Here is a 26880-nt window from a genome sequence, read left to right on the forward strand (position 1 = left end):
TTCGTTTTGTTCACGTGACTTGGTTTGCCTAGTTACGGCCATTTTGATGCGAGTTTTTTTCAAACCCGGGTTTTGTGTGTGTGTGTGACAGCGGCCGGGCGGTGAGGTGCTGGCGCGCGCCTCCCTGTGTCTGTCTGCGCGCGGCCGCCCGCTGCGGGGTGGGGGCTGGGACGGTTTGTTATGAGGGAAGGACAGTGAGGTCTGCGGTGCTGCCGGTACTGGTGGCGAGAGGTGAACGCGGTGATTATGGTAAATAAAGGCAAATGTCATGTAAACGATTGAATGACGTCAGAGAGGAAGGGATGAAGCCCTGGAGACGGCGGCGTTTACAGTCGCTTAGGCTCGGCCGGCCGCCGCTTGCGGGCAGGTTTGATGGCGGGTTCGGTTGCCAAGTTCGTTCGGCCGGCGTTTGTTAAACACGAGCAGCACCACTTCACGACTGGTGACCGGAGTGAAAGTAGCGAGGTGGGCGGCGGCGACTCCTACAGGAGTGATACTTGGGATGCCGTGATGTCGGCCAGGAGTAACGGCAGCCCAGCAGCCGCCGCGCTGGCCAACATGGAAGAAGATGTGATTCTCCAGCAGCTCAACAGCCAGACTTTGCTCAAACGCACCGAGGCGCTTAAAGCTCTCCGTGCTAACGTCAGGCAAAACGCTGGGAGGTTGGTCTTTGACAACAAGAAAGCTCTCTTCTCAATTTTAAACGAAGTGCTCCTGGACGGCAGAAGGGAAGTCAAAGTCTCATGCATTCAGCTTATATCGGAAATTATCCAAGGATCCGATTCAGATCTGGATTATTGTAGGACTGCCGTACTGCCCAAGCTTATATGGAGTTTGCGGGACGACAACCCTACCGTGCGCAAAGAACTTGTGCAAACTTTGCATGCCTATTTAAAATGCTCTATCATCTCGAAGGACGTTTTCTGGGCTTTGGTAGAGCATGGACTGGAAAACCATGATCCTGTTGTTAGGAAAGCAACGACTATTATTCTACCCATTTTGCTCACTAGGGAATTTAACAGCGATAGTTTATTCGATGTAACCCTTTGCTTGGCTAAAAAACTAAATGGTGATGGTATGGATGACCCGTTCTCGGCGTTCACAACTTTGGGACATATAAAACAGCATATCGGAGAAGAAGAATTCAAGTCTTACTTAAAGCGTTTGCCGCCGGCTCTTAGAAGAGATTACAACAAACTAATGCAAATAAAGTTTGAGCCACAGTCCAAGTTAAATGGAGGTAACGTTTCTGAGCTGGAACAAAGTAAAACCTTTAAAACAGGTTCGGGATTTCGTGGACGATCCAGCGGCAGCGTTGAAGATGCCTCCCAATTTCCCAGGCCATTTTCGATGGATCATAGTAACCTAGAGTTTCGAATAATTGCACAAGAGTTATATGCCCGGCTTCTAGACCGGGAAGACTATAAGAGTAGAACGCATGCTGTTGAAGAACTGAAGAATGTTGTCGATGATTTTAATTTCATGACTGTGCCTTCTGCAGCTATTTTAGGTTTTATTGGCTTTTTATGCACTTTGCTTGATGACTCAAATTTTAAAGTTGTACATGGTACATTGGAAATCATCAACTTGCTGGTAGTTAAACTAAATCATGGTGTGGTAAACTATCTCAAACCCATTACATCTGCAACAATAAAAGTACTAGGTGACAATAAAGTTGTCACCAAACAGGAATATATGAAAGTCTTTATGGGTTTAATGAAGCAGGTTGGTCCTCAAAAAGTACTAGATATGCTGCTTGACAATATAAAACACAAAAATTCTAGAGTAAGGGAAGAAATATTAAATATTGTCATTGCTTCACTTTTGACTTATCCAAGTGAAGACTTTGATTTGCCCAGTCTTTGTCATGTTGTCGCACCAGCATTGACTGACTCCAAGAGAAAGATCCGCCATGCAGCTTTAGAGGCTTTTGCCATATTAGCTTCATCCCTTGGTTCTAACAAGACATTTTTGGTTAAGGCAGTGGATACTGTGGAGTTGCAGGAAGATGGGGATGGTGTGATGGCTGCAGTGCAAGCCAGGCTAGCACGAAGAACCCTGCCAAAATTAACTCCACAAGGACTTGTGGAATATGCAATACCTATGCCATCATCTGCCCATGGTAGAGGGATACAGATGCCATTAGGAGCAGATACTGAGTGGCTGCTGGCTAGTGGAAGAACCCAAAGTGCACACAGTTACCACGGTGATCATGAAGCTCATTCTTTGGACTATGGATCACCTAGTCCCAGTACAGATGAATATACCTCATGCAGAAGAGTATTAAGCGCTGGCCGAGGGAAGAATAAATTACCGTGGGAGCGCACAAGCTTAGCTACCAGGGGGTCTGGTCAGCAAGCTAGGTTTTCCAACACAGCTCCTGCAGAGCAGGTAAGATTTGGAGTATGAAAATTTGGTTAGCAGTAATAGAGCTGCTAATATTCTGAAAAAGTTAAATTGTGATTTTGATTTTATATTATAGATAAGAGTACAATATTAATAATTGTGACTTTGATATTCTAAAGTAGCTCAAATGAACACGTTATTCTGAAGTTTAACAATGCTGATACTGATCTTTTTGGGAGGGAAAGGTTGAAATCCTTCTATCCTGCTGAGTCGTGGGCATACTGTGGTTGCCGTCTCCCAGCTCTGCTCTGAGAGGTTGATGTGGGTAGCATGAAGATGACACCTTTTGCTGGTTTGTCATCCTCATCAAGGCTGGAATCAAGAGTTCAAAGCAGAACCTACATCCCATCACTGCTTACTGCTGCAACCTGTTGCACACTCGAATCATTAGAATGGTTACAGCACAGAAGGTCGTCATTCAGCCTGTTGTGTCCATGCTGGTTCTCTGCAAGACCTAGTCCCACTCCCGCACTGTTTGCCCGTAGCCCTGAAAATTCTTTTCCCTCAGATAATTATCCAATTCTCTTTTGAAGGCCTCAATTGAATCTGCCTCCACTTCACTCTCAGGCAGTCCAGTCGAGATCCTAACCACTCATTGCCTAAAAAATGTCTTTCCTCATGTCGCCATTGCTTCTTTTACCAGTCACCTTAAATTGGTGTTCTCTGTTTCCGGATCTGTCCGCCAATGGGAACAGTTTCTCTCTATCTACTCTGTCCAGACCCTTCGTGATTTTGAACACCTCTATCAAATCTCCTCTTGATCTTCTCTTCTCCAAGGAGAACAGTCCCAGTTTCTCCACCCTATCCACGGAACTGAAGTCCCTCATCCCTGGAACCATTCTCATGAATCTTTTCTGCACCCTCTCTGATGCCCCAACATCCTTCTTATATGCCCCTATTTATAAAGACCAGTATCCGAGGCGCTTCAAGATGGCTCCTGGGCTGGAAGTTCCCTAGGAAGCTCCCTTGCTGTTCAACTCTATCCATGGCCATCTGCTCCCATCCCTAACGTTTTCTCCCCCAATCTGCCCTCTTAAACTGTTTAAATTCCCCTGGCTCTTTAAATCAGTTCATTTTAGCCCTATCTAAAAGTTAACAGTTAGTTTAGTGTATGTTACCTGGGCTCACTGCCCTCCCCCAGCCACACCTGCTCTTTGTTTTCTCAATGAAATTGATCCGGATGAAACTGACGAGCACAGCTGCCGATACTTCAATCTCCGATCCTGCTGTCTTCACAGTCCAGAGTGTCTGCAGCCACGGCATGCGGTAAGTCCATTGAGGTGAAGAAGGAGCTGCGGGACCCGAGAGAAGTCCTGTGAAAAGGTGCCCCGAACACCCAAAACATCCACGAACGGCCCCCCCGGCCGCAACTTCAAAGCGCCCGCGGGAGATGGCTCGGAGAGCATCTGCAGCGCACTGTCGGCAATGCTGCATGCCTTTATTTAAACCACTGCAAAAAAAAAAACCCTTAGCAAATGTAATCACCTCTAAGTCTGCCAAATGATGCTTCACCTCCCGAAGGACGTGGATGAGCTTTCCGGACGTCGATGGTGGGCACTGAGGAAATGGCTTATTACCTGCACCAGATTCCACCCCCCCTTCCCCCCCCCTTTACCCCCCTTCCACCCCCCCCCCCCACCCCCGTCCCCTTCCCTGCTCCACCCTCTCAGCTCACCCCCTCACAACCCCGTCCCAGCCCGCCCCCCCCTCGCACCATCTTCACCCCGCACCCCCTTCCCCTGCACCCCCCCCCACCCCCTCCCTCTACCCCTCCCCCTTGCATCCCCTCCTCCCACCGGCACCATTCTACACCTGTGTAGGGGCCCCAACAACCCCACTGCCTTGTGGGCGTCTCGGGAGAGACCAAGGCTAAGGGAGTAAACCCTAACAGAAAATCCGGAGCGGAACCCCGTAGGCGGTCATGTGTCACCTTTGGCATGTTTCCGGCAGTTCCTGCAGCCATACTGGTGCCAAACGTCGTGTCCTGCACTCGTTTGGACCCCACCAGAAAGGCCGAGAGGGGGGTTTTGACGACTGGGCAACTCTCAACCTCCATAAATTTGCCCAGGCATGCGCCATGGAGAGGTCACTCCATAGTTGCCTCACAGCGACTAAAACAACACGGAAGGCAGCAGTTACGGGTTATAAGTCCAGATAAATTGGCGTAGAAACTGGGCGCCACGGGTTGCCTTTGTCGGTGGGAGAGGTCATTGCACCTCACTGGACAGCTACCGCCCGCCTCAAACCGGGCAGCCCCCGGTCAATAAGGTTCTGTCCCGCCACAGTCTGCCTGCTTCAATGGGTGCTTGGAGCTCAGGGTCATTGCCCGAAAGGTGGACTGATACACCGCACCAAACAACATGAAAAAAGGAAAGAAGGTACCAGCCCTTCGCTTTGCAAGCTGGAACGTCAGAACTATGTGTCCTGGCCTGTCGGAAGACCTTACACAAATCAACGATTCTCGGAAGACCGCCATCATTAACAACGAGCTCAGTAGATTCAATGTGGACATTGCAGCACTTCAGGAGACTCGCCTCCCCGCGAGTGGCTCTCTAGCAGAGCAAGACTACACCTTCTGGCAGGGCAGGGATCCTGAAGAACCAAGACAGCATGGAGTGGGCTTCGCCATCAGAAACTCCTTGCTCAGCATGATAGAGCCTCCCTCAAATGGCTCGGAACGCATACTGTCCATCCGACTGCTCACCACCTCTGGTCCAGTACACCTACTCAGCATCTATGCTCCAACACTCTGCTCCGCACCTGAAGCTAAAGACCAGTTCTATGAACAACTCCATAACATCATTAGCAGCATCCCCAACACCGAACACCTATTCCTGCTGGGGGACTTTAATGCCAGGGTTGGGGCCGACCATGACTCATGGCCCTCCTGCCTTGGGCGCTATGGCGTTGGAAGGATGAATGAGAACGGGCAGAGACTGCTTGAGTTGTGTACCTATCATAACCTCTGCATCACCAACTCGTTCTTTCACACTAAACCCTGTCACCAGGTTTCATGGAGGCACCCAAGATCACGTCGTTGGCACCAGCTAGACCTCATTGTCACAAGGCGAGCCGCCTTAAACAGTGTTCAAATCACACGCAGCTTCCACAGTGCGGACTGCGACACCGACCACTCCCTGGTGTGCAGCAAGGTTAGACTCAGACCAAAGAAGTTGCATCATTCCAAGCAGAAGGGCCACCCGCGCATCAACACGAGCAGAATTTCTCACCCACAGCTGTTACAAAAATTTCTAAATTCACTTGTAACAGCCCTTCAAAACACTCCCACAGGGGATGCTGAGACCAAGTGGGCCCACATCAGAGACGCCATCTATGAGTCAGCTTTGACCACCTACGGCAAAAGTGCGAAGAGAAATGCAGACTGGTTTCAATCTCATAATGAAGAGCTGGAACCTGTCATAGCCGCTAAGCGCATTGCACTTTTGAACTACAAGAAAGCCCCCAGCGATTTAACATCCGCAGCACTTAAAGCAGCCAGAAGTACTGCACAAAGAACAGCTAGGCGTTGCGCAAACGACTACTGGCAACACCTATGCAGTCATATTCAGCTGGCCTCAGACACCGGAAACATCAGAGGAATGTATGATGGCATGAAGAGAGCTCTTGGGCCAACCATCAAGAAGATCACCCCCCTCAAATCTAAATCGGGGGACATAATCACTGACCAACGCAAACAGATGGACCGCTGGGTTGAGCACTACCTAGAACTGTACTCCAGGGAGAATGCTGTCACTGAGACTGCCCTCAATGCAGCCCAGCCTCTACCAGTCATGGATGAGCTGGACATACAGCCAACCAAATCGGAACTCAGTGATGCCATTGATTCCCTAGCCAGCGGAAAAGCCCCTGGGAAGGACAGCATTACCCCTGAAATAATCAAGAGTGCCAAGCCTGCTATACTCTCAGCACTACATGAACTGCTATGCCTGTGCTGGGACGAGGGAGCAGTACCCCAGGACATGCGCGATGCCAACATCATCACCCTCTATAAAAACAAAGGTGACCGCGGTGACTGCAACAACTACCGTGGAATCTCCCTGCTCAGCATAGTGGGGAAAGTCTTTGCTCGAGTCGCTCTGAACAGGCTCCAGAAGCTGGCCGAGCGCGTCTACCCTGAGGCACAGTGTGGCTTTCGTGCAGAGAGATCGACTATTGACATGCTGTTCTCCCTTCGTCAGATACAGGAGAAATGCCGTGAACAACAGATGCCCCTCTACATTGCTTTCATTGATCTCACCAAAGCCTTTGACCTCGTCAGCAGACGTGGTCTCTTCAGACTACTAGAAAAGATCGGATGTCCACCAAAGCTACTAAGTATCATCACCTCATTCCATGACAATATGAAAGGCACAATTCAACATGGTGGCTCCTCATCAGAGCCCTTTCCTATCCTGAGTGGTGTGAAACAGGGCTGTGTTCTCGCACCCACACTTTTTGGGATTTTCTTCTCCCTGCTGCTTTCACATGCGTTCAAATCCTCTGAAGAAGGAATTTTCCTCCACACAAGATCAGGGGGCAGGTTGTTCAACCTTGCCCGTCTAAGAGCGAAGTCCAAAGTACGGAAAGTCCTCATCAGAGAACTCCTCTTTGCTGACGATGCTGCTTTAACATCTCACACTGAAGAATGCCTGCAGAGTCTCATCGACAGGTTTGCGTCTGCCTGCAATGAATTTGGCCTAACCATCAGCCTCAAGAAAACGAACATCATGGGGCAGGATGTCAGAAATGCTCCATCCATCAATATTGGCGACCACGCTCTGGAAGTGGTTCAAGAGTTCACCTACCTAGGCTCAACTATCACCAGTAACCTGTCTCTAGATGCAGAAATCAACAAGCGCATGGGTAAGGCTTCCACTGCTATGTCCAGACTGGCCAAGAGAGTGTGGGAAAATGGCGCACTGACACGGAACACAAAAGTCCGAGTGTATCAGGCCTGTGTCCTCAGTACCTTGCTCTACGGCAGCGAGGCCTGGACAACGTATGCCAGCCAAGAGCGACGTCTCAATTCATTCCATCTTCGCTGCCTTCGGAGAATACTTGGCATCAGGTGGCAGGACTATATCTCCAACACAGAAGTCCTCGAAGCGGCCAACACCCCCAGCTTATACACACTACTGAGTCAGCGGCGCTTGAGATGGCTTGGCCATGTGAGCCGCATGGAAGATGGCAGGATCCCCAAAGACACATTGTACAGCGAGCTCGCCACTGGTATCAGACCCACCGGCCGTCCATGTCTCCGTTATAAAGACGTCTGCAAACGCGACATGAAATCGTGTGACATTGATCACAAGTCGTGGGAGTCAGTTGCCAGCATTCGCCAGAGCTGGCGGGCAGCCATAAAGACAGGGCTAAATTGTGGCGAGTCGAAGAGACTTAGTAGTTGGCAGGAAAAAAGACAGAGGCGCAAGGGGAGAGCCAACTGTGCAACAGCCCCAACAAACAAATTTCTCTGCAGCACCTGTGGAAGAGCCTGTCACTCCAGAATTGGCCTTTATAGCCACTCCAGGCGCTGCTTCACAAACCACTGACCACCTCCAGGCGCGTATCCATTGTCTCTCGAGATAAGGAGGCCCAAAAGAAAAAAAAGAAAAGAAGTATCCTATATGCTTTATTAATCACTTTCTCAACTTGTCTTGCAACCTTGAATGATTTGTGCACATTTACCCCCCAGGTCCTTCTGCTTCTGCACCCCTTTTAGAATTGTACCCTTTATGTTGCGTCTCTTGTTCTTTCTACCGAAATGAATCACGTCACACTTCTCTACATTAGAATTTTATCATCCACTTGTCCACCCATTCCACCAGCCTATGTCCACTTCAAGTTTGCCAGTATCCTCCTCACTGTTTGCAATGCTTCTAAGTTTTGTCATCTGCAGATTTTGAAATTGTGCCCTGTACACTCAAGTCTTTAGGCCTTTAATAAGACCCTTGGGGAACCCCACTATATACCTTCCTCCAGTCCGAAAAACAACCATTCACAACTACTGTCTGTTTCCTGTCACTCAGCCAACTTTGTATCCATGCTGCTACTGTTTCTTTTATTCCATGGACTTTAGCTTTGCTGACAAGCCTGTTATGTGGCACTTTATCAAATGCCTTTTGGAAGTTCATGTACACCACATCAACCGCATTGCCCTCATCTATCCTCTGTTACCTTATCAAATAACTCAGGCAAGTTAGCTAAACATGATTTGCCCTTAACCCATCCATAATGACTTTCCTTAACTAATCCGCATTTGTCCAACTGATTGATTTTGTTTCGAACTATCGTTTCAAAAAGCTTTCCCACCACCAAGGTTAAACTGACTGACCTGCAGTTGTTGGGCTTGGCCTTGCAGCCTTTTTTTGAATAAGGGTGTAACATTTGCAATTCTCCAGTCTTCTGGCACCACCCCTGTATCCAAGGAGGATTGGAAGATTATGACCAGTTCCTCCACAATTTCCACCTTTTACTTCCGTAAGTATCCTTGGATGCATCTCATCCAGTCCTGGTGACTTATCAACTTTACAGCTATCTAATACCTCTTTATCAATTTTTAGCCCATCCAGTGTCTCAACTACCTCCTTTTTCACCGTGACGTGGGCAGCATTATCCTTGATGAAGACAGATGCAAAGTACTCATTTAGTATCTCAGCTTTCTCCCCTGAACCTTCTATATTCAGTCTAGTTCTCAATTGTATTATCGACCTGACATTTGTCCTATGCACCCTTTTTCTGCTTAATCTTACGCTCTCTCTCTTTTTTGGTCATCCAGGGAGCTCTGGATTTGTTTGCTAGACCTTTTTCCCCCCCACCCCTGTGGGAATGTACCTTGACTGTACCTGAGCTATCACCTCTTTAAAGGCGGCCCATTGTTCACTTAGAGTTCTGCCTTCCAATCTTTGATTTCAGTTTACTTGGGCCAGATCTGTTCTCCCTCCATTGAAATTGGCCCTCCCCCCGCCCCCACCCCCCAATTATTTATCTTTACTCTGGATTGCTCCTTGTCCTTTTCTATAGCTAACCTTATGATGCTATGGTCACTGTCCCCTAAATGTTTCCCTACTGACACTTGATTTACTTGACCCACCTCATTCCCCAGAACCAGATCCAGCAAGGCCGCCTTCCTCATTGGGCCGGAAACATACTGATGTAGAAAATTCTCCCGAACATACTTCAGCATCTTTTGCCCCTCTCTGCCCTTTACACTATTGCTTTCCCAGTCTATATTAGGATAATTAAAGTCCCCCATTATAACTACTCTAATTCTTGCACCTCTCTAATTTCCTTGCAAATTTGTTCCTCTGTATCTTTCCCACTAGTTGGTGGCCTATAGAAAACACCAAGCGATGTAATGATACCTCTATTATTTCTTAGTGCTAACCAAATAGATTCTGTCTTTGACCCCACTAGTAAATCTTCTCTCTCCAGCATTCCTTAATCAATACAGCTATCCTTTCCTGAGCATCTTGAATCCAGGAATATTTAGTACCCTGTCCCACCCTTTATTGAGTCAGGTCTCTGTTATCGCCACAAAATTATATTTCCACGTGCTATCTGTGCCTATAGCTCACCAACCTTAATTACCACATTCTGTGATTCATATACATGCACAGTAAACCTAATTTAGACCTGTTAGATTCTTACACTGACCCCACCTAATGCCTTACTGTTTCCTACTCTAGTGCTATCTGTCTCTCCTCAATTCTGTGTACCTTGGTTTTCCTCTCTAAATTTACCTCCTGGTTGCCATGCTCCTGCCAAGTTTGTTTAAACCATCTCCAGTAGCACTAACAAATTACCTCACAAGGACATGGACCCGGCTCTGTTCAGGCCCCATCTCCCCCGGAACTGATTCCTATGTCCCAGGAATCTAAAGTGCTCCCTCCTGCACCATCTCTCCCGCCATGCATTCATCTGCTCTGTCTTCCTATTTCTATACTCACTGGCGTGTGGTACTGGGAGTAATTCAGAGATTACTACATTTTGAGGTCCTTCTTTCTTTCCTAGCTCGGAGCTTGAGCTGCTGCAGCTCATGACATTTCCTGCACATGTGGTTATCCAAGAGACAAGAAGCATTCTTGAATTCCCACATGGAGCAGGATGCGTGATCCACAGGTCCAAGCTGCCCTGCCATGCCATGCCTCTATTTATTGGACTACTAAACCTACTAAAATTTCTTTTAAAAAGGACTCGGCAGCTAGTCACGAATCAGCTGCTTTTCCTGCACTGGCCTCGCTTTATTTTCTAGGAAGGTTAGATAAAATGTTTTTACTTAATAATTATATAAAAACATTAGATTTTAACTTACTAAAAAATTCAGATTTTATTAGTTTTGCTATCCCATGTTACTTAATTTTTAACTTAATCCCCGAAATCTGATTGATTAAGCACTGATTTTAATCATATAAAGTATAAAATCCACTGTGCTGTTCAAGCACTGCAACTTTGATGTAGTTGTAATTTGGCCAAAGCTAAACTTGAACAAATAAAATTATAACTAATTTTAACTTGGCAAATTGTTTTTGTTTCTGACAGTAGCTGTATGTATGGTTGAGGTTGAAAATGCACGTCATGTAACATTGTTAATGAAAAATTCTAGGGTCGAAATAGCTTCTGTGGATTAGTCTCTGGCACCAATTCATTTATTTTTCAAGACCTTTTCATTTTGGATGTACATCTTGGACTTGCCTAATGGCAGCCATTAACTGCTTTATTAGTTTTTGGTCACCAGTTAATGTGAAGGTTCTACCTAATTGAGCAATTTTTCCGATTTTTGCAAAATGCATTTTTGCTATTGTGTTTTTATGTGCATTAATGGCCATTCTGCTGAAGAAAGGGTAAAAACTAAAACGTTCAAATTTCCAGCTTTTGTCTGCAGAAATGTTCAGCTTGACAAACAGATGGGGAGATGGTGGTGTAAGGGTAACGTCACTGAACTAGTAATCCAGAGGCCCGGGATAATGCCCTGGGAGACACATTCAAAGCCCACTATGGCAACTGTGGAATTTAAATTATATAATAAAATTAATTAAAATCTGAATTTGAAAGCTAGTCTCAGCAATGGTACCATGAAACAATCATTGATTGTCGTAAAAACTCATCTGGTTCACTGATTTCCTTTAGGAAAGGAAATCTGCCCTCCTTACCTGGTCTGGCCTACATGTGACTCCAGAACCACAGCAATGTGGTTGACTCATAACTGCACTCTGAATTGGCCTAGTAAACCACTCAGTTCAATGGCAATTAGGGATGGGCAACAAATGCTGGCCTTGCCAGCGATGCCCACATCCCATGGAAGAATTTTTTTTTAAAGTTCTGTTCGTGCATCTACCAATGTTTGCCACAAACATGTTAGGACTTGCATCATCTTACACTGCAGTATTCAATATCTAATCTAGCTGGAAATATTGAAATGTCTGTCCTTTTAATGGATTATAGATAATTTCCTGAGGGTTATGGTGAAGAGCCAGAGAGTGGGACTTGTTTTAGATTGCATCTGTACCTGCTTCTTTACTATTGCAATCAGCACCAGGCAACACTCATCTTTTCAGTTAGCAAGGATAATCTGGTGTAAGATTTGGTGATGCAACCCAAAATTCTGATTACCTTAATGATACAAGATGAAGCTTTTCTATTTACTGGGTTGAGAGGCTGAGTAAATTGAGCCAATATTTTCTGGCGTTTAAAAGAATGAGAGGTAATCTCATTGCAACTTACAAGATTGTGAAGGGACTTGACATGAGACATAGAGATTGTTTTCACTGGCTGGGGAAATTAAAACAAGGGGGCATAGTCTCAGGATAAGGGGACATTCATTTAGGACTGAGATGGAGAAATTTCTTCATAGGGTTGTGAATCTTCTCTGCCTCAGAGGGTAGTGGATGCTCCATCGTTGAATATATATAGAAGGCTGGGCTAGACAGATTTTTGGTGTCTCGGAATCAGGGGAAATGGGAAGTGGGCAGGAAAGTGGATTTGAAGCCAAAGATCGGGCATGATCATGTTGAATAGTGGAGCAGGCTCGACAGGCTGTGTATGCTCCTGCTCCTATTTCTTATGAAGACTTTTTTTTTTAGTTTTTCAATTTTACACACCTTAAATAGATGCTCATTGTTCTCTTAGAGGACTTTAACCCTTACCAAGAGCAGCTGGAACAAGTTGTGAACAGTTCAGAGTAAACACAATGTTTGGTTCCAGTGGATATGAAGTTAAAGGCTACATTTCCAGAAAGGCCAGTTTCTCAGGAAACCATGGTTTTCCCACTCATTTTTAGCACTTGAGAAAGTGTGTCAGTGATGTCGCGCCGCATACAAAAATATTCTTTTTTTGCAAACAAGACAAGCTGTCAAGTATCAATCCACCCAGATTACAGATTTTGGTGTAAACCTGAGTTGTGTATTCTCTCCTGAATTCAGCTACACTTATCAACATTTTTTTTTATGTTTGTGGAAATTTGCATAGTTTGCATCCTTTTTAATGTCTAATTGACATGTTACTTCATTGATTTAGATATAAATTAATTGCTCATGATGGACTTTTTTATTTTTTCATGGGATGTGGGTGTCGCTAGCTAGGACAGCATTTATTGCCCATCCCTAATTGCCCTCGAGAAGGTGGTGGTGAGCCACCTTCTTGAACTGCTGCAGTCCTTGTGGGGTAGGTACATCTACAGTGCTGTTAGAAAGGGAGTACCAGGATTTTGACCCACTGACAGTGAAGGAACTTTCAGGTGGTGGTGTTCCCATGCTTTTGCTGCCCTTGTCCTTCTACATTTAAAGTGATTGGTAGAAAAATTAGAGGGGAGATGAGAAAATACTTTTTCACCCAGAAGGTGGTGGGGGTCTGGCACTCACTGCCTGAAAGGGTAATTGAGGCAAAGACCCTCAGTTCATTCAAAAGGAGTCTGGATACGCACCTCAAGTGCCGTAATGAGCAGGGCTATGGACCAAATGCTGGAAGGTAGGATTAGAGTAGGTGGATCGTTTTTCAGCCGGCACAGATTAAATGGGCCAAGTGGCCTCTTTCTGTGTCTTAAGCTTTCTATGATTCTAGATGATGGAGATTACGGGTTTGGAAGATGCTGTCTAAGGAGCCTTGGTGTATTGCTGCAGTGCATCTTGTAGATGGTACACACTGCTGCCACTGTGCGTCGGTGGTGGAGGAAGTGAATGTTTGTAGATGGGGTGCCAAACAAGCAAGCTGCTTTGTCCTGGATGGTGTCTAGCTTCTTGACTGTTGTTGGAGCGGCACCTTTCCAAGCAAGTGGAGAGTATTCCATCACACTCCTGACTTGTGCCTTGTAGATGGTGGACAGGCTTTGGGGAGTCAGGAGGTGAGTTACTCACCGCAGGATTCCTAGCCTCTGACCTGCACTTGCAGCCATGGTATTTATATGGCTGGTCCGGTTCAGTTTCTGGTCAATGGTAACCCTTGGGATGTTGATAGTGGGGGATTCAGCGATTGTAATGCCATTGAATGTCAAGGGGACATGGTTAGATTCTCTCTTGTTGGAGATGGTCATTGCCTGGCACTTGTGTGGCACAAATGTTACTTGCCACTTATCAGCCCGATCCTGGATATTGTGCAAGTCTTGCTGATTTCTACACTGACTGCTTCAGTATCTGGGGAGTCGCGAATGGTGCTGAACATTGTGCAATCATCAGCGAACATCCCCACTTCTGACCTTATGATGGAGGGAAGGTCATTGATGAAGCAGTTGAAGAAGGTTGGGCCTAGGACACTACCCTGACGAACTCCTGCAATGATGTCCTGGAGCTGAGATGATTGACCTCCAACAACCAAACCATCTTCCTTTGCGCTAGGTATGACTCCAACCAGCAGAGAGTTTCCCCCTGATTCTCATTGACTCCAGTTTTGTTAGGGCTCCTTGATGCCATGCTCTGTCAAATACTGCCTGGATATCAAGGGCAGTCACTCTCACCTCACCTCTTGAATTCAGCTCTTTTGTCCATGTTTGAACCAAGGTTGTAATGAGGTCAGGAGCTAGGTGGCCCTGGGGGAACTCAAACTGAGCATCACTGAGCAGATTATTGCTGAGTAAGTGCTGCTTGATGGCACTGTTAACACCTTCCATCACTTTATTGATGGTCGAGGGTATACTGATGGGGCAGTAATTGGCCGGGCTGGATTTGTCCTCCTTTTTATGTATAGGACATAGCTGGGCAATTTTCCACATTGCAGGTTAGATACCAGTATTGTAGCTGTACTGGAACAGTTTGGCTCTGGCCGTGGCAAGTTCTGGAGCACAGGTCTTCAGTGCTATTGCCGGAATGTTGGTCAGGCCCATAGCCTCTGCGGTATCCAGTGTCTCCAGTTGTTTCTTGATATCACATGGAATGAGTGGAATCGGCTGAAGGCTGGCATGTGTGATGCTGGGGACTAGTGGATAAAGGTGTGATACGAAGATAAGGTATGGGAAGGACCTGGGCTGTCTGACCTCAGTTGGGGTAGCAGTTGGAGGATCTACAGTGGGGCTCAGTGCTCCTGTGGTAGATGGGGAGCTCATATTCCTGATTGTCACATATCCATACACACAAACTTTTGCAATGACAAAATATGGCATGTCTATGTTATCCTATTTGGCAGAAAGGCCTGCTGATGATACTGTGTACCCAGCATAGGTTGGTGCATACAGAAGGGGAGTTGAGAAAATTGGGCGGGCACACATGATTTTGGTCAAATGTGGCCAAAATAATTTTAACTTTTTAGCTCCTTCATGCTGTTATAAGAATTTGTATGTATAAAACCCAAATTATGTCTTGTGTATTTATCTACTTGCACTTCAAAGAACTATATATTTTTACCCCTGTTAATTCTGCAGTGGGCTGACCTTGCCACAAAGCTATCTATATATAATGTTTCCTTTTACATTACAGTACTGACTTCAGAACCAGCACTGTAATATGAACAGTATGGCCTACAAGCCTTCAGAGGCACATCTGAAGGAATGGTTTCATTGCATGGTTCTGGAAGCAAAGCACCATCACACTGCCATTTAGATACACCCATGAGTAAGCTGAGGTCTCAGCCTGCCTATACAAGCAAACAGAAAGGTTTCATACTGCTGGCCTTAACCTTTTTTTTACCTTGTGAAGGTTGATGGCCAGAAACTATTACACTTGGGTCTTCTGAGCAGCTGCACATGCATAGAGCTTGGGCAGCATAGTTGCTGCAGCGATTTCAAAATTCATCCAAACAAAATGGGGATGAGTTCAGAACTTTGAAAGGGGTTTTCTAATAAATGTGCAGATGTAAATTTTAAATAGTTTGTGTAAGCAAATTTTGGTCCAACACAAACTTCCTGTTGGCTGATGTATAAGTCAGAAAGGGCACTAAGCTGTGTAGGGTTCTGTAGTTTATTCTAAGCCCTATACCAGCTACAGATAAATAGTAACTGATGTGGAATAAGAATAAGAGTGAACAAAATCACTGTTATTGGAAAAACTCTAGTTCAACATCTAAAAATAACTTTTTAAAGCAACCTGATTCTGGGCCTCAGATAGGCATTTGTTTTAAAATGCTAATAACTCAGGGCTCTGTGCTTTTTCTTGTCCACATTACAGACTGCCCTACGTTCTCAAACTACAGATTTTGTAGGCTGGTCACCCTATCTGCTACTGTACTTGATTGATGGTGGTTACTGGTTGGGTTCTAAAGCTAAGGTAAAGGAAGAGCACAGTTATTTATACAAGTAAAAAGTACTGTTGGAATTGAAGCAGGTAATTTAGAAAGTCTTGATTTTTAAACCCTTATCAAGGAGAACAAGAATATAAATTTATTTAGCACCTTTAAGGACCTCCGTAAGTCCCAAAATGCTTTACAGCCAATTAATTACTTTTGAAATGTTGTCGTGGTTGTATTGTAGGCAAGGACAACAAGCCATTTGTGCACAGTAAGGTCCCATGGGAAGATAGGACTTGACTGAGTAGTGTAAAGTTCAGAAGCCAAAAATATTTGGAATAACAAGGGTAAGAGAACCCAGAAATGTAAATTATATGTTGCATGAGCATTTTACATTGCCTGTAGATGCATGAGCTCATTCTGCTGCATAATAGACTGTGGGGTTATCATTTTCCCCACGCACAGTTCAGTCTTGGCAGCACTTTAAGGACGTGCATCCGTACAAGGAGGTAATGTTGGAGAATGAGGTGATATTGCACACTTCCTCATGGTCAATTGGCACCGCAGCATTGAGAATACTGCAGTAATGTCTAAAGGTTAACGAAGAGCTGCAAATAGTAAACTGCTGACCCTGTTTATACAGTGTTACAGTGAGTGTGTTTGTTTATTATTGGGGTAACAATTATTTGTCTATTTTAGTTCCTGTAAAATTGTAGAAACTTACTGTCTGTTGCCCTGTTTGTTTATTTTCCTCCCTGTATTTATATAGCAGGGCATTTTCCCTGTGAAATATAAGAATTCCTGTAAACATAAAAACACTGCCCTTACCAACAGCAAAATGTGGGTGAACAAGAACATGCCATGGTTGAACAAAAGCGCAACATTTTTTGATTTGTTAGTTTACACATTACCAAGGACCTTTCATTAATTGTTTTAATTCGGGTGTATGTGTGTACAACTTTGCTGATTATATTTTCATAAGTTTTAAATTTGGATGGTAAAGCATTTTTTTTTAAAGTAGCAGCTGCAGGTTTAATTTGGCTTTGCCACATTAAAATCCATGTTTAATAATAGCCTGAAATAATACTTGGTTGAAGGTCTGGATATTTTTTGCCTTTTATGTTCTTGCCTCTGCTGGAGATAGTTTGGTCAGTGCTTCATTTGTATCTAAGCAACACTGGCAGAATACATAATTGACAGCTATTGTGAAGTTGTGTGTTCATACGTGAATTAGATAGCAATTTATTAAATAGTTAACAATTTTGTAAATAACTGTTTATTAGTTAAAAGGTTTAATGTTTTAAATATATTTGAGCTTGTGAGCTAAAACAATATTACTTTAAAAATCATCATTTAATTTAGGTTTCCTTTACTATCTCAATATGTTGTATCCTTATATGTATCCTGCCTTGGCATTTCCAGCATGTGTTGGAACTGCCAAAGTGGAACATCTCTCCTCTAATTTTATATTTTCCTTGTATTCCTGTATATTGAGGATACCAGTAAGACTTGCTAACAAATATTTGTTCACCAAATAATTGACAGATATAAAGCTGAAAGATCACTGCATAACTAGAATGCTATGCTGAACTAAATATTTGGATAAGCACACTAAATTCCATCAGAATCTTAGACATCTTAAATTGGTGCGTTAGTAATGTTATGAAGTGTAGCCACCATTGCTTTCATTAACAAACAGTAATTGGATTTTTTTTAAAATTTAAATGTTGCAGTTATATATTTACCAGGCCAAAAAAAGGTTTCTAAAAATGTGTTTCTATAGTTTTAGAAATTTTAATTTCACATATCTGGTGATTGCATGACATCACCTACAAGCTGGAGTTTCTTTCCAGCCAGCAAGTAGAAATTTCTGTTATGGGAGCTGATTGCTTTGAGGTCTTACTGAGTTCATGCTCTAATACTCAAATTACTTTTAAAATAAAAAAAAATTGAAAAAATATTATTGATTGGTAACTTATTTTAAATGTCTCCCAGCACATTTTGTAAGGCGAAGACTGGGAAAGGTCAGACTGGACCTTGGCACAGATAACTCTTAAAATGGGGGTGGCATAGTTGCCAATTAACTTTTTACAGTCCGTTTTTTTATGTACAGTAGATTTATAAGTTGGTCTAAGTGTGCCAATGGTAGAACACTGCTAAGTAATTTTTTTTTTACCAGTTGTGGTTTAAGTCTGAACAAGTTATCTGCAACTGGTAGTTCTCTTGATTACCAGAAAAGAGCAAAAATTAGCTGGAGAATAAAAGTTTTGTTTCCTTACTCTATCCCTGCAGTAACCATACAGCACAAAACCAAATTAATTCTACGTTATAGTTGCCAGGCAAGTTCATTTAGGGTGGGGACGCTCTATTAATATCAATCATTTGTATGGACATTTAACTGTTCATAGGCATGTACCATATGTCTTTCTTTACTAAGTAATTACAGGCTCCCAATAATAAGAAAAAAGTTCTCTGATAACATCATTCACCTTTATGCAGACATTAGTTGAGGGTAGCTTGTATTTTTTGGCCCAGATTTTGTAGTAGCAACGAAACTGACAGCAGCTTCTGGAGTATGCATATGCGCAGTTAATTGCGGAAATCCAGAAATTGCTGCCAATGATTCGACGCCTCTCTATAGGGTTCTCTGTTGAAATCTCCACAGCCTGCAATCCATTAGAAATTACTGATGAGAACTTCCCCTTTTAGGTTGTAATATCACTGTTTGACGAGGGTAACATTTTGTTTTTTTTTAAAATGAGGTGTAACTGGGTTTTTAACGGCATACCAAGCCGCAACTACTGCTGAAGAACCTCTGGTCCTGGAAAACTAATTAGATATTTGTGTAATGTCAAATTTTTCTACTGAGAAAAATTCCATGTTTTATGATTTTTTTAAAGTTTGATATTTTAGCTTTTAATGTGTATATTATTATACACATGAACATATTATTTCACTCTCTGAAAAGTTTATAAAAGTGAAGGATATTCAGTGCATTTTACTTCCTCGTTTGCTGTCTGAGAATTCTTCAGCGTGATTGGCTGCTTACTCTGCATTTTTGAATGCCTGACGATCCCCTTGACTTGGCGGCAGAATCGAACTAATGTTGGGAGAGGTGAAATCCGTGCTACGTAGATTGCTAGATCTTTGTGGGCTTTTTCCGAGGTCAGCTGTGAGTGCCATTGCTTCACTGCTGACTATAAAATCAGGACAGTTGTGTAAAAAAGGATCAACTTGCCAATGTTCTGTGTTGAACATTCCCATTTAACAGTGAATAACAGAATAGTAACAGCAGAAGGAGGCCATTCAGCCCTTTGTGTATGCACTGGCTCTCCAGTAACCTGTCTCTAGATGCAGAAATCAACAAGCGCATGGGTAAGGCTTCCACTGCTATGTTCAGACTGGCCAAGAGAGTGTGGGAAAATGGCGCACTGACACGGAACACAAAAGTCCGAGTGTATCAGGCCTGTGTCCTCAGTACCTTGCTCTACGGCAGCGAGGCCTGGACAACGTATGCCAGCCAAGAGCGACGTCTCAATTCATTCCATCTTCGCTGCCTTCGGAGAATACTTGGCATCAGGTGGCAGGACTATATCTCCAACACAGAAGTCCTTGAAGCGGCCAACATCCCCAGCTTATACACACTACTGAGTCAGCGGCGCTTGAGATGGCTTGGCCATGTGAGCCGCATGGAAGATGGCAGGATCCCCAAAGACACATTGTACAGCGAGCTCGCCACTGGTATCAGACCCACCGGCCGTCCATGTCTCCATTATAAAGACGTCTGCAAACGCGACATGAAATCGTGTGACATTGATCACAAGTCGTGGGAGTCAGTTGCCAGCATTCGCCAGAGCTGGCGGGCAGCCATAAAGACAGGGCTAAATTGTGGCGAGTCGAAGAGACTTAGTAGTTGGCAGGAAAAAAGACAGAGGCGCAAGGGGAGAGCCAACTGTGCAACAGCCCCAACAAACAAATTTCTCTGCAGCACCTGTGGAAGAGCCTGTCACTCCAGAATTGGCCTTTATAGCCACTCCAGGCGCTGCTTCACAAACCACTGACCACCTCCAGGCGCGTATCCATTGTCTCTCGAGATAAGGAGGCCCAAAAGAAGAAAAAAAAAAGAGGCTCTCCAAATGAGCAATTCGCCTATTGCTATTTCCCATCTTTTCCCTGTAACCATGCACATTCTTCCTTTTCAGGGAACAGTCTAATTCCATTTTGATTGCCTCAATTGAACCTGCCTCCACCACATCCTTAGTGCATTAAAGACCTTAACCACTTGCTGCGTGAAAAACTTTTTCCTCGTGTCGCTTTTGCTTCTTTTGCCAATCACTTTAAATCTGTGTCCTCTCGTTCGCGATCCTTTCATGAGTGGGGACGGTTTCTCCCTATCCACTCTGTCCAGACCCCTCATGATTTTGAAAACCTCTATAAAATCTCCTCTCAGCTGCCTTTTCTCCAAGGAATGCGATCCCAACTTTTCCAATCTATCTTCATAATTGAAGTTTTTCATCCCTGGAACCATTCTCGTGAATCTTTTCTGCACTGTCTCCAATGCCTTCACATCCTTCCTAAAGTGCAACGCCCAGAACTGGACGCAGTACTCCAGCTGAGGCTGAAATAGTGTCTTATACAAGTTCAACATAACCTCCTTGCTCTTATACTCTATATCCTTATTAATAAAGCCCAGGATACTGTATGCTTTATTAACCACTCTCTCAACCCATCCTATGACCTTCAATGACTTGTGCACATATACACCAAGGTCCCTCTGGTCCTGCACCCCCTTCAGAGTTGTACCCTTTATATTATCTCTCCGTGTTCTTCCTACCAAAATGAATCACTTCACATTTCTCCGCATTGAACTTCATCTGCCACTTGTCCTGAAAAGTTTATGGCCAGTACCTCTGCAATTTCTGCTCTCCCTTCTCTCATTATTTTTGGATGTATCTCACCTGGCCCTGGTGCTTTAACAACTTTTAAGTATAGACAACCTATCTAATACCTCCTCATCAGTTTTAAATCCTTCTAATGTATTAATTACCTCCCCTTTCACAGTGGTCTGGGTAGCATCTTCTTCCTTGGTAAAGACAGATACAAAGTATTCATTTAATACCTCAGCTATTCCCCCTCCCTGCTCCGCCTTTTACCAGAAGAAGAAGAAAGCTTATGTTAGGATGAGACGTGAAGGCTCAGTTAGGGCGCTTGAGAGTTACAAGCTAGCCAGGAAGGATCGAAAGGGAGAGCTAAGAAGAGCAAGGAGAGGACACGAGAAGTCATTGGCGGATAGGATCAGGGAAAACCCTAAGACTTTCTATAGGTATATCAGGAATAAAAGAATGACTAGAGTTAGATTAGGGCCAATCAAGGATAGTAGTGGGAAGTTGTGTGTGGAATCAGAGGAGGTAGGGGAAGTGTTAAATGAATATTTTGCGTCAGTATTTACAGTAGAGAAAGAAAATGTTGTCGAGGAGAATACTGAGATTCAGGCTACTAGGCTAGATGGGATTGAGGTTCACAAGGAGGAGGTGTTATCAATTTTGGAAAGTGTGAAAATAGATAAGTCCCCTGGGCCAGATGGGATTTATCCTAGGATTCTCTGGGAAGCTAGGGAGGAGATTGCAGAGCCTTTGTCCTTGATCTTTATGTCGTCATTGTCGACAGGAATAGTGCCGGAAGACTGGAGGATAGCAAATGTTGTCCCCTTGTTCAAGAAGGGGAGTAGAGACAGCCCTGGTAATTATAGACCTGTGAGCCTTACTTCGGTTGTGGGTGAAATGTTGGAAAAGGTTATAAGAGACAGGATTTATAATCATCTTGAAAAGAATAAGTTCATTAGCGATAGTCAGCACGGTTTTGTGACGGGTAGGTCGTGCCTCACAAACCTTATTGAGTTTTTCGAGAAGGTGACCAAACAGGTGGATGAGGGTAAAGCAGTGGATGTGGTGTATATGGATTTCAGTAAGGCGTTTGATAAAGTTCCCCACGGTAGGCTATTGCAGAAAATACGGAAGTATGGGGTTGAAGGTGATTTAGAGCTTTGGATCAGAAATTGGCTAGCTGAAAGAAGACAGAGGGTGGTGGTTGATGGCAAATGTTCATCCTGGAGTTTAGTTACTAGTGGTGTACCGCAAGGATCTGTTTTGGGGCCACTGCTGTTTGTCATTTTTATAAATGACCTGGATGAGGGTGTAGAAGGGTGGGTTAGTAAATTTGCGGATGACACTAAGGTCGGTGGAGTTGTGGATAGTGCCGAAGGATGTTGTAGGGTACAGAGGGACATAGATAGGCTGCAGAGCTGGGCTGAGAGATGGCAAATGGAGTTTAATGCGGAAAAGTGCGAGGTGATTCACTTTGGAAGGAGTAACAGGAATGCAGAGTACTGGGCTAATGGGAAGATTCTTGGTAGTGTAGATGAACAGAGAGATCTTGGTGTCCAGGTGCATAAATCCCTGAAGGTTGCTACCCAGGTTAATAGGGCTGTTAAGAAGGCATATGGTGTGTTAGCTTTTATTAGTAGGGGGATCGAGTTTTGGAGCCACGAGGTCATGCTGCAACTGTACAAAACTCTGGTGAGACCGCACCTGGAGTATTGCATGCAGTTCTGGTCACCGCATTATAGGAAGGATGTGGAAGCTATGGAAAGGGTGCAGAGGAGATTTACTAGGATGTTGCCTGGTATGGAGGGAAGGTCTTGCGAGGAAAGGCTGAGGGACTTGAGGTTGTTTTCGTTGGAGAGAAGGAGGAGGAGAGGTGACTTAATAGAGACATATAAGATAATCAGAGGGTTGGATAGGGTGGATAGTGAGAGTCTTTTTCCTCGGATGGTGATGGTAAACACGAGGGGACATAGCTTTAAGTTGAGGGGTGATAGATATAGGACAGATGTCAGAGGTAGTTTCTTTACTCAGAGAGTAGTAGGGGCGTGGAACGCCCTGCCTGCAACAGTAGTAGACTCGCCAACTTTAAGGGCATTTAAGTGGTCATTGGATAGACATATGGATGAAAATGGAATAGTGTAGGTCAGATGGTTTCACAGGTTGGCGCAACATCGAGGGCCGAAGGGCCTGTACTGCGCTGTAATGTTCCAATTCTAATTCACTCTTTTACTATTTTTATGTCTGTAGAAGACTTTGGGATTCCCTTTTATCTTAGCTGCCAGTCTCTCTTCTTACTCTTTCTCTTTGCTTCTCTTATTTGCTTTTTCACTTCCCCTCTGAACCTAATATATTCAGCCTGGTTCTCCATTGTATTAGCCACCTGACATCTATCATAGCACACTTCTTCATCTTCATCTCTCTCTCTTTTGTCAACCAGGGAGTTGTAGATTTGTTTGCCCTACCTTTCCCCTTTGAGAAAATATACCTTGACTGTGCCTGAACTATCTCCTCTTTGAAGGTGGCCCATTGTTCAGCTACTGTTTTTCCTGCCAACCTTTGATTGCAATTTATTCAGCCCAGATCCATTCTTACACCATTGTAGTTGGCTTCCCCCAATTAATTATTCGTACTCTAAATTGTTCTTTGTCCTTTCCCAGAGCCAACCTTATGATACAATGATCACTGTCCCCTAAATGTTCTCCTACTGATATTTGATCCACTTGGCTCACCTCATTCCCAAGAACCAGGTCCAGCAGTGCCTCCTTTCTCGTCTGACTGGAAATATACTGCTGTAGAAAATCCATTATAGAATCAATATACATGCAGTCTGGATGGAGTAGAACATAGAACATAGCACAGTACAGGCCCTTCGGCCCACGATGTTGTGCCGAACCTTTAACCTACTCTAAGATCAAACTAACTACCTACCCTTCATTCTACTATCATCCATGTACCTATCCAAGAGTCGCTTAAATGCCCCTAATGTATCTGTTTCTACTACCACCGCTGGCAGCGCATTCCACGCACCCACCACTCTGTGTAAAGAACCTACCTCTGACATCTCCCCGAAACCTTCCTCCAATCACCTTAAAATTATGCTCCCTGGTGATGGCCCTTTCCACCCTGGGAAAAAGTATCTGACTATCCACTCTATCTGTGCCTCTCATCATCTTGTACCCCTCTATCAAGTCACCTCTCATCCTTCTTCGCTCCAATGAGAAAAGCCCTAGCTCCCTCATTCTTTCTTCGTAGGACATGCCCTCCAGTCCAGGCAGCATCCTGGTATATCTCCTCTGCACCCTCTCTTAAAGCTTCCACATCCTTCCTATAATGAGGCGACCAGAACTGAACACAATATTCCAAGTGTGGTCGAACCAGGGCCTTATAGAGCTGCAGCATAACCTCCCCCTGTTAATGAAAGTCAACACACCAGACGCTTTCTTAACAACCCTATCAACTTGGGTGGCAACTTTGAGCGATCTATGGACATGGACCCCGAGATCCCTCTGTTCCTCCACACTACCAAGAATCCTGTCTTTAAGCCTGTATTCCGCATTCAAATTCGACCTTCCAAAATGAATCACTTCACACTTTTCCAGATTGAACTCCATCTGCCACTTCTCAGCCCAGCTCTGCATCCTGTCAATGTCCCGTTGCAACCTACAACAGCCTTCCACACTATCCACAACTCCAGCAACCTTCGTGTCATTGACAAACTTACTAACCCAGCCTTCCACTTCCTCATCTTAGTCATTTATTAAAATCACAAAGAGCAGAGGTCCCAGAACAGATCCTTGTGGAACACCACTGGTCACCGAGCTCCATGCTGAATACTTTCCACCTACTACCACCCTCTGACTTCTATGGGCCAGCCAATTTTGTATCCAGACAGCCAACTTTCCCCGAATTCCATGCCTCTTTACTTTCTGAATGAGCCTACCATGGGGAACCTTATCAAACGCCTTGCTAAAATCCATATACACCACATCCACTGCTCTTCCTTCATCAACGTGTTTTGTCACATCTTCAAAGAATTCAATAAGGCTTGTGAGGCATGACCTGCCCCTCACAAAGCCATGCTGACTGTCTCTAATCAAACCATGCTTTTCCAAATAATCATAAATCCTGTTTCTCAGAATCCTCTCCAATAATTTGCCCACTACCAACGTAAGACTGACTGGTCTATAATTCCCAGGGTTATCCCTATTCCCTTTCTTGAACAAGGGAACAACATTTGCCACCCTCCAATCATCCGGTACTACTCCAGTGGACAGTGAAGACGCAAAGATCATTGCCAAAGGCGCAGCAATCTCTTCCCTCGCTTCCCGTAATATCCTTGGGTATATCCCGTCTGGCCCCGGGGACTTATCTGTCCTCATATCATTCAAAATTTCCAGCACATCCTCCCTCTTAACCTCAGCCTGTTTGAGCATATCAGCCTGTTCTACGCTGTCCTCACAAACGACCAGGTCCCTTTCACTAGTGAATACTGAAGAAAAGTATTCATTTAGGACCTCCCCTACCTCCTCCGACTCCAGGCACAAGTTCCCTCCACTATCCCTGATCGGCCCTACCCTCACTCTGGCCATCCTCTTGTTCCTCACATGAGTGTAGAACGCCTTGGGATTTTCCTTAATCCTACCCGCCAAGACTTTTTCATGTCCCCTTCTAGCTCTCCTAAGTCCATTCTTCAGTTCCTTCCTGGCTACCTTGCAACCCTCTAGAGCCTGGTCTGATCCTTGCTTCCTCAACCTTAAGTAAGCTTCCTCCTTTCTCTTGACTAGCTGTTCCACATCTCTTGTCATCCAAGGTTCCTTCACCCTACCATCCATTCCCTGCCTCATCGGGACAAACCTATCCAGCAGTCGCAGCAAGTGCTCCCTAAACAACCTCCACATTTCTGTCGTGCATTTCCCTGAGAACATCTGTTCCCAATTTATGCTCCCCAGTTCCTGCCTAATAGCATTGTAATTCCCCCTCCCCCAATTAAATATTTTCCCATCCCGTCTGCTCCTGTCCCTCTCCATGGCTATCGTAAAGGTCAGGGAGTTGTGATCGCTATCACCGAAATGCTCTCCCACCGAGAGATCTGCCACCTGGCCTAGTTCGTTGCCAAGCACCAAGTCCAACATAGTTTCACCTCTAGTCGGCCTATCTACATATTGAGTCAGGAAACCTTCCTGGACACACCTGACAAAATCTGCTCCATCCAAACTATTTGCACTAAGGAGGTTCCAATCAATATTAGGGAAGTTGAAGTCACACATGACAACAACCCTGTTACTTCTGCACCTTTCCAAAATCTGCCTCCCAATCTGTTCCTCCATGTCTCTGTGTTGCTATTGGGGGGATCTATAGAAAACTCCCAACAAAGTGACTGCTCCTTTCCTGTTTCTGACTTCCACCCATACTGACTCAGTAGACAAACCCTCCTCGACGACCTCCCTTTCTGCAGCTGTGATACTATCCCTGATTAACAATGCCACTCCCCCACCTCTTTTACCTCCCTCCCTATTCCTTTTGAAACATCTAAACCCCGGAACATCCAACATCCATTCTTGCCCCTGTGATATCCACGTCTCCGTAATGGAGTAGGTTTGATGCCCTCTCAGGTGGGCCATAAAAAGCACCAATTTATGATTGAGTTTTTGTCGTACTACATGGCATTATTTTGAAGAGCGGTGGAGTTCTTCCCTGGCCAACATTTATACCTCGACCAACATTACTTTGAAAAAAAAACTCATAATCTGGTCATTACCACATTGCTGTTTATAGACCTTGTGTGCAAATTGGCTGCTGCGTTTCCTACATTATAATAGTGGCTACACTTCAAAACTATTTCATTGGTTGTGAAGTGTTTTAGGATGCCCTGATTTCTTGAAAGGCACTGTATAAATGCATTTGTTTTCTTTTGATGGATTCCTGATCTTATCTGTTCATAATATAG

At 44.6% G+C, this 26880-nt stretch overlaps 1 protein-coding gene across 3 annotated transcripts in view; it reads left to right on the top strand.

The window, feature by feature from the left end:
* Positions 1-60: 60 nt before the first annotated feature.
* LOC137373686 (TOG array regulator of axonemal microtubules protein 1) overlaps positions 61-26880 on the top strand; it is a 167627-nt gene continuing 140807 nt past the window's right edge. For all 3 annotated transcript variants that reach the window (XM_068038853.1, XM_068038854.1, XM_068038855.1), the window contains exon 1: positions 61-2391. In XM_068038853.1, coding sequence (XP_067894954.1) covers positions 373-2391 — 2019 coding nt within the window. In that variant the 5' untranslated portion in view covers positions 61-372. The remainder of the gene's footprint in view (positions 2392-26880) is intronic.

Source organism: Heterodontus francisci, chromosome 9 (genome assembly GCF_036365525.1).
Source record: "Heterodontus francisci isolate sHetFra1 chromosome 9, sHetFra1.hap1, whole genome shotgun sequence".
NCBI lineage: Eukaryota > Metazoa > Chordata > Chondrichthyes > Heterodontiformes > Heterodontidae > Heterodontus > Heterodontus francisci.